This window comes from Alosa sapidissima, chromosome 22, assembly GCF_018492685.1.
Source record: "Alosa sapidissima isolate fAloSap1 chromosome 22, fAloSap1.pri, whole genome shotgun sequence".
In the NCBI taxonomy this organism is placed as follows: domain Eukaryota; kingdom Metazoa; phylum Chordata; class Actinopteri; order Clupeiformes; family Clupeidae; genus Alosa; species Alosa sapidissima.
The window spans coordinates 21,868,198-21,880,824 of NC_055978.1; the positions used below are offsets into that span (position 1 = coordinate 21,868,198).

Below are 12,627 nucleotides of genomic sequence, written 5' to 3' on the forward strand. Positions count from 1 at the left end.
GTGGAACGTTCCTAATGTTATGGCCATACTTGTGGAAATTTCTATTGGAGACTTTTAACCATCTCAGGTAGTAGGCTGAAACTACCTTGGTATTATGGCCATATATTTGTATTATCACACGCTCTATTTTGCTGATACATAATGCATGGGATGCGTGGTATTACAAAGATCACACCTTTCAAAGCAGCACTGTAGAAATGTAGATCTGCACATTTTTCCTTCCTTGATGTGCAGCGTTGTTGCCTGTAGGGCGTCCAAAACAAGCTGACAAAGAGAAAAAGGAGGACTGTACGGCTGATATTGTACTGTAAACACCCACACTGCTGTCAGCAGTCAGCTCTCCACGGGGACAGAGAGCGATGACTCATCATGTTCTGACCCGTCCCCGAGCCAAACACAAGAGCCACGGAGATGCGCTGTGTCACCTCCTCCTCCTCTTCCTCGTCCTCGGAACAAAGTGAAAGGAGTCGCAGCTCTTGTTCTTGCCGCGTTGCAACCACCTCTGGCAGTCACAAACCACAGAGGGCCCTGGACGCTCTCTTTAAAGTGCAATTAGCACTGCCGAGGGCCTCCCGTCTGCTCACAATGGCTCAGCACCCTGTCGTGTGCACACACACACACGCACCCACACCCACACACCAAGCTCTCTCCACCTTTCTGTCACACTATAGGATTATGCATACTACTGGGTACACACTGTACACCATTATGCTATTTATCCGTGTGTGTGTGTGTGTGTGTCACTACTGAGGGACCAATGTACTTTACGTTGTCTCCATCTGTAAGGTGGCTCCTAATTGGTGAACTCTAAATGGTGCCAGAAATGAGCCCCGTGAAACACCATTTTGAAAAGCATGACTGCGGTGAATTTCAAACTTTTTTTGGCTGGAGTAGCTAGCCTAGCATGTAGCTAGCCTACCATTGAAATGAATGGGTGTGGTACTTACTCCCTCTCTCCAGTTCTTTATAGTACCTCCAGGGTACACATCAACATGTACGACGACACACAATCATCTAACATCGAAGACAGTAAACCTGCACCTTGCTGAACTGATCTTACGGCTGGCTCACCATGTTTGATTCCCATCGCATGGGTTGTCTGTTTGGGATTTCCAGTAAGGTTGGAGATGAGCCTCTGTGCCTGTGCAGAGATGTTACTATGGTGCCCCAGGTACAAGGCACCCAGCAGAGAGGCTTCACAACCCCTCACTGTTATCAGGGCAAACTGATGCAAATTTGGCCAGAGGCTCAATCTCTAGTCATTAGTTTAATGAGCTTGAAAATTCTCGTCTCACCCACATCCTTTTGTGTTCCCTTTTTCCTGTCACATCGCTTTCTTTTTCTCTATCTCTTTCTCTCTGTCTCTCTCATTTACCAAGTCTCCCTTTACTGTATGTCTTCCTTTAAACTGATTGTGCAAACTAAGGACAATGCATAATCTTCCGCTGGGTAAACATATTTCCTGGTTAGTTTGGGCAAAACCATTTCCTGGTTATTTTGGGCAAAACCATTTCCTGGTTAGTATGGCTGACCTCCCACTCTTTGTGTACAGAAAACACACACAAAACTCCAACAGCCCTTGTTAGTATGGCAGCTTCACCCCCCCGCTCAACCACCATCTCTCAGCATGATGCGAGCACCTTAACCTTACTTCACACTTCACCTCCAGCTCGCCACGACACATTCCCCTCTCCACCTCGGGCACAAGCGACACAAACACGCACAGATGTTGTGATAGGAACAGGTCACAGGCACAAGAAAAACAGCAGGTTTACATGGGTCTAGACATTTCCCACCTGAAGCGAGAGTGGAGTTGACCTTCTGGGTCATGTCTCCTGCTCTCAGAAGCCCTGTACAGATAGAGACAGACCGGTGGGCCTTACAGAGAGCCGTGCGCGTACAGTGACAAAGAGGCCCTGTGCCGACTCGACCAAAGAAAAGCAATAGGCTGCGGTAATTGGCCCCGAGATTGCAGTTCTGCAACACCAGAGATGTCTTATTTAAACCTGCTGTCACCGTCTGCCCTGGCTCTCTCTCTCTCTCTCACACACACACTCTCTTTCTCTCTAGGAGAACAACCTGAGCACTCCCCATTTTAAATGGGAACTCGTGTTCAGGAGGCCATGTGTTAGAATCACTATTAGCCGCATGTTTTTAGTTGTTTTTTTTTCAAGAGGGAGGTAATTTGGCAAACGTGTACCCCCCCCCCCCCCCACCACCACCACCACCTTCCATTTAGCTCTGGTTTGTTTCCCTATCTTGTGGCGGTAATTAAGACTCCATTTTGTTTGAGCAGCTGCAGGTGCACACCAACAAAGGAGGCCTGAGACCGCTTTCAGGCTCACTCCACAATGGAATCAAACAAGCTGAATATAACTGACACATGCACACGGCAATAAAGGCAGCAATAAAGAACTGATTGTGGGGATTAAAGAGGCATTATAGAGTTTTTTTTGTCTAAAACTGCAAAAAGACTTGCTTTGCAAATACCAGTACAATTGGTACAAATAAAGCTAACCTTGTGAAATGATGGATGTACAGTATGTTGGCTATAACAAACAAAACATACAAAAACCATACTTGTCTAGCTTTAAGTTACAATATAATGATTACCTGCAACACTCAACATGAAATGGTTAATCACCCTCTTTCCTAACACCAAGAAGATTAGAAACATTCATGCTTTATACCAAAGGTTCTTCAATACTCCACTTCAATCATTTCTCTTTACACCTTCCTAGGTCACCCATTATCAGTACAAATCATCAATGTGTCTTTTCTTTTGATCAGGGAAAGAGAAGTGCAAAGTTCAGCCAAGAGGCTCTACCAAGGACACAGCTTTTAAACAGAAGAACCAGAAAGTCTAAACTCATTTTACTCCAGATATCCCAAAGCAAGTGACACACACATCTGAAATACCGGTACGAAAAAAGAACACAAGCTTCAGGTGAACTTCACTGTTGTATATACAGGCACGTTTCACTTCAATCAGACAACAAGCAGCGACTCTTAGACCCATATTTTCACATGAAAATAAAAGGTAAAAGAAACCGGTTTTGCCTTCCTCAAAGATGTTGCATTGCACAGAGGACAAAACATTCTGGGAAATATTTGATTATACCGAACCCTGGGGCCAGTTATCATTACCCACGCAGCTAGGAGACAGTTACCATAGGGATAGGTCACTCCGTCGTGAGTCATCCAGGGCGCAGTGCACATTGGGTAATCAGGTGAAGAAGGGAAAGCGCCTTGTACGTTGTACTAATAATGTCAGCACCCTCTTACCTGTTGGGTTGGCACTCATTTGGCGACAGGAAACAGAGCCCAACCAAAGCACTTGAAATGTGCAAGCAGAGGTATTTCTCACACATAGCCCACAGCCTCGGCCTCCTAGCAGGGCGCTTGAGCAGTGTTTGCTTGTTTCTTTGTTTTGTTTTTTTGCTTGTTGTTCTATTTTTTTTTTTTTTTTTAAGGGCTCTTATTAGAAATCAGCACCGTTCTACCTATTCAGATATTTATAGGTGGGTTTTTAAGGTATTTATTTTGACTGAGTGTGTGTGTGTGTGTGTGTGTGTGTGTGTGTGTGTGTGTGTGTGAGACAGAAAGAGAGAGAGTCAAAGAGAGAGAGAGAGAGCGAGAGAGAGAAAGTGAAAGAAAAAGGGAGAGAGATAAAGAGAGAAAGAGTATTTCAGTGCAGTGTTTCTTGCCTGCTTGTTTCTTTGTTTTTTGCTTTTTTTGCTCGTTGTTCTGTTTTTCTTTTCTTTCAAGGGCTCTTATAAAAAATCAGCACCGTTCTACCTATTCAGATATGTATAGGTGGGTTTTTAAGGTATTTAATTTGACTGTGAGTGTGTGTGTGAGTGAGAGAGTGAAAGAGAGACAGCAAAAGTGAAAGAAATAGGGAGAGAGAGAGAGACAAAGAGTGTTTCAGTTTGTGAGGGGGAAAAGGGAAAACAAACATCAGAGTGCAATCTGTGTGCATTATGCCTTCCTTTGTACATATACTGCATGTGAAACAAAGAGCATATACATGTATCAGCATAACGCTGTAGTAAATTACAGTGTAGCCTCATGCAGGGTCTCTTTTCTCCACACCAAGTTTCATTTGGGAAAAGCACACAGACTCTCTGAAGCTTGGCTGTCAGCATTATGTCCGCTTCGTTTCCTAATTGCTAAATTGAAATCATTATTGAGCACTGAAATAGTTTGCCAACTAATCAAGGGCTTCAGTCCTTACGTGCTCATTATCTAGACTCATTATCGCACTCTAAATCTTCTGCCACATGTAATTACCTGAGTAATAAACTATTTATTACACTGTTCATAAAGGCATAAACTGTTTATGGGGGTAATGGTTCATGTTTGACCAAAATGAATGCATTACTGTTTAATGAAATTTTGTGAGTGGCTGCAAATCTGAGATTCGGGAGTGCAGAGTGTCAGATATATATTTTTTTTTTTATTGCAGACTGCAAATGAAAGGGCCATGAAGGAAATGGCGGGCAAAGAACTGAGTGGCTTGCATTTTATCAATCTCCGTTGTCTGTTCAGCCGACAAAGTTAAAATTGCCTCCGTTGATGTCAGCCAATATCTTTGCGCTGTCTTCCCGATGTTCACTCTCTCACACTTCCCCTGCTCTCCCCCCCTCTCTCTCTATCCCTTTCTTTTTTGGATGTCGAGGGGCACAAGGAACAGAGGCTGGTGAGCATGGGACTGAAGAGGGAGAGAGGGCTAAGGGCCATTTTAACACAAGAGTTCATAGGGGTGGTGTTGCCTGGCAACAGGGAGTAGGCGGCTGGCATGAGATCCGCATATTCAGATTGGAGAGAAGGACAACAGCGTGGCACAGCTTTCTCTCTCTCTGTCGCTCTCTCTCTTGCTCTCTCGCTCCCTCACCTTCTCTCTCTCTCGCTCTCTCTCTCTCGCCCTCTCTCTAGACGGGAGTAAAATAAAGTGAAAGAGATAGGCGGGGATCACATGAACAATAACAAAGTGCCAGTGACAAAGCAACCAACACACTTAGACCACAATAATTTGTTCCATAATAATTACCTGAAACAAAAGTTCACTCGTTGCTAAGTGATGTGAAGTACTAACTTCTGTGTGATGGACAGAAATGCCCCATCCCTAAAAGAAAATCTTACAGTTCCGATTGGTCAGAATGCCTGAAATGTTCCTAGGACACATTCAGCTGACATTGTCTCCATAAATTTGCTCATCAATGAAATAATAAACACCAGACTGTGGAATGAACTACGTAAGACATCATCACTGGCACAGTGAGTCAATGAACCAATCATTATGTGTTAGAAAAAAAAAAACACAACCTACCGGTGGAACAGGACCGACTTGACCAGCGTCACCACGTCCCTGCTAGCATTGTAGCCCGCACACACGATAGCCACATGGATTGTCTGCAGAGAGAGAGAGAGAAAGAGAGAAAGCATTAGAGAGAGAGAGGGAAAAAGAGAGTGAGAGAGAAAATGAGATCATCAGAGAGGGTGAAAATTAGGACAAGAGAGGAGGAAGGGAAGGATGCGAGAAGAAGGCGAGACAGAGAGAAAGACAGATGGGGATACTTAAAACTCCCAGTAACTTAACGTCACGGAATTTACCCCAACACATAGACACAAGAACCACAACACGTAGTATGGGTTTGCCCACAATACTCTGGTACCACGAGGAGAGTGTGCTAGTGAAAGGTATGATACCCTTCACCATCAGTCTCTGACCCTGCAGCCCAAAAGCTGTGTCTTTTATTGTACAGATGCAGACAGAAAATAGGAAGCAAGACATAACACGTCATGGTGACTTCCTCTTTTCTCACCCACACACAGACACAGACAGGGTTCAGTCCGGGTGCACACTTAACTTGAACTCTCTGTTCTTAGAACTCAGCACAACAACATTTCTGCGTACACAAATGGTTATACAATGATAATAATAATTCCTTTACACTTAACTAGCTCTCAAACCTATTGAGTAACACATTGTAGTTCTGGCCTTTGAGCACCGGGGCTTTTCAGGATTAGCACAGAGTGAATGACTTTCACTTCAGGCTAAATAAACCAATGCAACACCAACTTCCTGTTGGACTGATCCAACACTGCTCCACAAAATCATGGAGTCCAGTGAAATATCTACAAAATTGAAAAGGCATTATAATAAATATCGGGGTTAAATCACACATCTTTTGTCACATCTTTGACAAAAAATACATTATTACATCTATATTCTAACAGAGTAGACTGATATATAATCTCAGGCTAGCACTTAGAGCCCTCCAGTCTTAAAGCTGACAGACACATCTGACTAACAGCAGTGCGTGTCTTGCTCATCTGCAGCCTACAACACCCAGGGTGCCTTGGGGTCAAGATAACCTAGCACCAGCCACTCTGGTGCCAATCTAGGGCCCGAGGCAACGGAACTGGAGCACAGTGACTCCACAGGTGTCGTCTGACTGAAAATTCTCAAATCAGCATAATGGTTGGAAAGCTGTGGTTAGCCAATTTTTGGTGTTATTTTTGTAAGAAGACCAAATTGACACTTTGTGAGACACTGTTTGACACTTGTCAAATTCTCTGACCTAGGATCAGTACCACTGGGAGGGCTATGGAACATTTCCTGTCTTTCCCATGGACTCCAACTGCTCTTCAAACCTATCCCCCACAACCACACACAGAAGGATGGAAGGTGGTAAATGGATGTCTCTTCCTTTCTCCAGAGCGCCAGACATGGGGGCAGCCTTGCGAGAAGCTCATGCTAGCCCCCAAACGGGGTTGATCTTGCCAATCCATGGAGTGTGTGGGGGGGGGGGGGGGGTTGGGTTCTGGGTCTGCCATTCAATCACACCCCGTATTGATTTCATAAGAGTGGGCTGTGTGGTCACTGGAGCATCAGACTGGAGAGATTAGAGGTAACCGGCATGAGAGAGGAAGAGATGGAGAGGGAAGAGGGGGGAGAAAAGAGGAGAGAAGGGGGGGGGGGAGCAGGAAGGGGGGGTTTGCTTTGAAAGATGGGGCTCCTCTAAAAAGCTGCTTGTTTGTGTCCTAATGGCGGCTATGAAATCTATTCCCCACAGCCAACATCTGGGCACATAAAAACTATACGAGGGATGAGCGAGTTGGGGAGAATATTTCTTCAAAAAGTGGCCATAAAAACAAATGGTCAGGCCACTGAAAATCTGAAGCTTATATCTTAACGCTAGTTCAAAAATTCATGGACATATTAGCATTACAGTCACACTCACAAAAGCTTTGTGCCATCAGCAGCACAACACCTCAGATGATCAATAAAATAGTAGAAAAGCAGGGTATAGACCCTTTCAACAATAACAACAAAAACAATGCTTGAACGTTCTATTTGGGCCCCAATCTACTTCCTCTGCATTAAGATAACATATGGAATGTTAAAAAAGAAAGTCTTGTGGGGCCAACTATGATGCTGATAATGGAACTCTCTTGAAAGGGTCTATATGGCCATTCTTTGGTTCTTCGTGCAAGAGCATGCGAGAGAAGATCGGACCATAAAGAGTTAACATTTAATTTGCACACTGACATAGTAATTAGGTCGGCAGAGCATGCTAATGGAAGTCACAAAGGAGTTTTAATAAGGCCAGACCTTGACCTGATTAGCTGGTGCCCCATCCTCTCGCAGCACCAATATGCTACAATGCAGATCCCCTTCTGTGCTCCATAACAGGACAAGCAGAACAGGGCAAGGAAATGGCACTTGTTATGGCCGTTACATAATGCTCGATAAGATGTATTAAGCACCTCTTAGTAGTTTTCATTTTCCTTCTTGTCTGTTTGAAGATGTGATTTGAGAGCTGCTCTTGTAGGTCATGTACAGTTAGATAATTTGAAGTGAAAGTGAAAAAAACATTGATTAAATGGTGTATAGATTCAGCAGAGTACTGAGGCTGGAATGTGTAACATGGGTTCATGGGTAACAGTGCACTCTTTTGTGATGTCGTGGGGGTAAATATTCTGTGTTTCACTTAAGTGGAGTTAAGGTTTTGAACGGTTTTGTTTCAGGTTTAGGTCCTGGTGTGTGTATGTGTGTGTGCGTGCATTTGAGTGTGTATTCTCACCTCACACTTATCAACCACAGGTTGCTGCGCGCACTCCGAACCGTTGCTGCCGCCGGCGGCAGCAGCAGCAGCCGCGGCGGCCCGCTGGTTCTCGTTGTCGCCCGTGCCTTCCTCGTTGGAGTGTGTGGTCGAACGGTTGCCATGGTGGCCCGTTTGGTGCGGGTGGGAGGGGCTGTGGGGAGGCTGGCTGAGCTCCCTCCTCAGGGCGCGGTTCTCCTCCTCCACCTCGCGCACGCGCAGCTCCAACGCCTGCCGCTCCCCGCCTCCACCAATCAGAGGGGAGGACTGGGGCTCCAGGGGCGACAGAGGGAGGTGCCTCACTAGAGAGGGAGGAGCCAAAGACAGAAAGAAATCTAAATGAATTCCAAGTGAGATGACAATTCAGAACAAAAAAAAACTGCACATTTTGCACATTCATAGTCAGATGTAATGAGTAAGAGTGTGATGTACTAAATGGCCTGAATATCCAAAACAGTCATGGTGGCCCTCTTGGCTTTGTCCAGTAATTGACCAGGCATTGCCATAATAGTCAAATCAACCACATTTAGCCTGTCCACAACAGCATTAGCAGACAGGCTAATTCAGCCAGCATAATATGGAAGAAATCTGTTCGCGCTGCTGTTGCATAAATAAGACTGAAGAATGCCTAAAAACAGAGAGGTTTGTGTGGAAATAACAGCCCCTCAAAATCTCTAAACAAATCAGAGAAAGGAAGTGAGAGACAGACATCACAACTGCCTTTCATAGGAGCATAAGCCCTGCACACCATCACACCCAAAGTGCCACGTCTGTTTTTAAAAGGGTTGGAGAGGCCCTGTCTAATAAGAGGCGAGAGCTGTGGCATAAATTGCACAGGCGGTGGCACGCACTGTGAACCACACGCAGGCTCTCTGGGCTAATTGAAAAAGACAACGGCAATCAAAAACTGAATCTTTTTGCATGGCGAGAGTGGAGATGGGCCTCTTTAGTGTGCACGCGGCACCAGAGCCAGTGAAAATGCTGTGCTAACAACATTAATAAGGGAGAGAGAGATAGAGAGAATATGGAGCAAGAAAGAGAGGGTTGGAGAAAATGTGAGTGAACACGAGTGTGTGTGTGTGTGTGAAAGAGAGAGAGGAGAGAAAGAAGAGAGGAAAATAGACAGAGAAGAGAGGAAGAGAGAGAGAGAGAGAGAGAGAGAGGAAGAGAGAGAGAAACTTGCTCATGCCTTTTATTAGTCCTCCATGTTCAGCATGAGTCATATTGGCAACATCAGGACCAATAACGAGTCCCTCACATCCTCCACACACACACACACACACGAATGCGCACACACACATACACCACCGCCAGCACCATGGTCACCAAGTTTCAGCAAGCGCACTCTGATGGCTAATGAGTTACGCTGCCAGTCACTCACTGATGAGTTGACGAGCCCCACTACCCTACTGTAGAGAGAGTGAGAGTGAAAAAACATCTGCCAGTAGACTTTTAACAACTGTCTGATGGGCCAACAGAGTCCCTTCCATGCCCTTGCAGTCTGGTAATCGCTCAATCAGTAGCCACGCTGCCAAAAAGATTTACAAGCTCTAATTTAGAGAGTGAGTCAATTTCCTCTCTCCCTACTGAAAAAGCTGAAAAGAGGAGGAGGAGTGAACATAGAGGAGGAGAAGAAAGGAAAGAGATGGTGGATGAAAAGGAAGGAAGGAAGGAAGGAAGGAAGTGAAGGTTGAAGAGAGTGAAAGGATAAAAAAAGAGAGAGAGAGAGAAAGTGATAGTTCCTTCTGCAGCTTCTGACACAAGGGGTTGGCTCTGGGTCAATGCACAACACCATGCATATGTTTAGACACACATGCGCACGCATACACACACGCACACACACACACACACACGCATACCTGTATGTAAACAGATACACACAGATGTAGATATACACACACAAACTCTCTCTCTCTCACACACACACACAGACTTGTACCTACATGCACTCTCTCTCACACAGACACACACCTATGAGTCCCACACAAGAAAACGCACACATTCACGAACAACAGCAAGAAAAGCAAAGAGTGCCGGTTCTGTTATTGCTGGTATTGATCAGAGCCAGGAAATGGATGGGTCTCCATGATACTGACATCACTCACCCCGGCCACAGAAAAACACACACACACACACACACACACACACACACACACACACACACACACACCAAGACCCCATGGTGCTATCTGCCTGCAGTTTCTGCCCAGGTGAGATGTGAAGAATGGAAAAAAAAAAATAATAAGAGAGAGATGGAGGCAGGAAAAAAAATGTGAGACCCGCCAGGACTTCGGACATTTATTACATCGTGTTTTTCTTCCGCAGACAAAGACCTCAGCAAGAGGCAGCAGGGGAGGAAACAAGGAATAGATCAAGCCAGCACATGGACCGGAGAAGGCTCCATCCTCCGTCCCTCCAGAGCGGCCGTTTTAAAAGCAATAGAGAAAGTCCAGCACAGGTCCCCTGACCACTATTCAGCGGCACTGCCTGGGGAGCTACAAACATTTAAAAACTTTTTTTATCCACTGCTTTGGGTTGGCTTCTAGGAACAGCTGGAGGTCCACGGATGAATTTGTTCACTCTGCAGTTTTTAATGGAACTCTTACTGTGAATTGTAAGTCATTATATAAACAGTGACACTTCTTCTCCAATCTTGCTTGTTCTTTCTCATGTTCTCTTATGTTTTTACTTCTCTATTGTTCTTGCGCTAGCACTCTTCATGCATGGAGTCCTGACTCCCACACTAAAGTCTTTTTTTCCGGCAGAGAGACGACAGACTGCCTAAGATTTCTTGTTAGCTAAGAACTGAGTACATCTACAGTACCCGAGTAAATACGTTTACAAGCTGAGCACAAGAAACAGAACGCTGTTACCGATGTAAACAGAAAAACAAAGCAAGATAAGGCAGTGTAGCCAACTCTGTAAGCAGAACAAAAGGAGAGACCGGTTTCCTCCAATGCACTCTCGGAACATGGCACAGCAAAGGATTTGTGGTGTGTTTATTGTTTCATAATCATTGCTAGACATTAGGTAGATGGCTTCCCCAAGCCATACGCTAGTTGATGTTTATGCTTCACACTCAAGCAGAGTATTGCAAGCAAACTCAAGCCTAGTGTATGCTCCCTTTTCATACAGTATGTAAATGGATATTTTGGTTTCGTATGTTGATGATCTGTTGATATGTTGTATGTTGCTCGTATTTGTATTCATGTATACTTTCACATGCATTGGCCTTGAACAAATGCTGAGAGGAAATTCAAAAGTCACACAACCAACATCACAGTAGGCTACCAACATAAAGTCCCTAGGCTGGTGAAAAAACATTCATACACAACTGCACCCACATTATGTGACGCTCATCTGCAGAATCAATGCATCTCCAGTCCACAACGCAAAAGCCAGGCTGCAGTCAAAAGACCCATTATTTGGGTCTTAGAATAAAAGAACAGAAAATACTGCTCACTGCCATATTTGGGCATATTGATATTGGCAATGTGCGTGAAGCTTTGCTACCAGGGCACAGACCGGCACGAATGTTGCTTAAGTCTGGCAAAATGTGTGAAGCCATGTGTTGTTTCATTTTCAAACTAATGCCTCCAGCGCTCCACAAAATTCATCTATCTGCCCCCCCCCCCCCCCCCCCCCACACCTTCCCACAACGCCCCCTCCCCCTCCCCCAAAAAAGAACCAGTGGGCGAGAGGATCCACATCCTCCGTCCCGCCCGGGCAGCAGTGCCAGAGCACCTTCTGCTGTGCGCCTCGGCCAAGCTGTGATTCATTTGTGGAATGACGTGCTTTGGGTTAAGTCCCGCTGAACTGGCCCGAGCAGGCGTTTGTTAGCGAGGCCCAGTCGCTGGCCCTGGCCCTGGCATTGGCCGGGCAGCAGTTGCACCTGGTCTTCCGGCACGGCCCGTGCCATTTAATTTGGCTGGACGTTCCCCCAGCCATGCAAAAAAAAAAAAACGGAAACGGAAAAAAAAGAAAAGCCTGAAATCAGCTAACGGGAAGAGATAAGGCGAGTTAATGGATTTAAAAGCGATTGGATTTGCTCTCGCTTTGTAGAAATATAAAGCATTAAATCTCACAAGCTGGATTCTGAGGGTGTTGGGGGGGGGGGGGGGGGGGGTGCAGAGGCATGGTACGCCCAAATGGGAGACAAGGGAAGCAGAAATATCGGCAATATTGATGGGGAACTACAAAATGAAAGTGTGTCTGTCACGTAGACACCATTAGCATAAATTTGTTTCACTTAAGGACATGGGCATTTCTGTGGAACAGCACCATCAGTCACGAGCGGCCCTCTGGAATCCTTGGGAAGCACCATAAACTAATGGTGGATACTGCACAGAGTGGATGCATGGTATATGTATTTAATTATGTATGCATGTAAAGAGGCCATTAGAAAACAGCCAGATGCACTAAGTGCAAGGCTGTTGCCATGAACCGCCTGAGCAAGCTTGCATGTCTGTCCTTCCCTGTGCTGTGAGCAGATGAGCCAGAGCAGGAAGGTAAAAAA

The 12,627-nt window shown here is 45.4% G+C and overlaps 1 protein-coding gene across 2 annotated transcripts in view; it reads right to left on the reverse strand.

Moving 5' to 3' along the window:
• The window catches only part of large1 (LARGE xylosyl- and glucuronyltransferase 1), a 63,922-nt gene that overhangs the window by 30,961 nt on the left and 20,334 nt on the right, over positions 1-12,627 (reverse strand). For both annotated transcript variants that reach the window (XM_042079102.1, XM_042079103.1), the window contains 2 exons: positions 8,094-8,413; positions 5,333-5,415 (listed from right to left, as the gene is read on the reverse strand). In XM_042079102.1, coding sequence (XP_041935036.1) covers positions 5,333-5,415; positions 8,094-8,413 — 403 coding nt within the window. The remainder of the gene's footprint in view (positions 1-5,332; positions 5,416-8,093; positions 8,414-12,627) is intronic.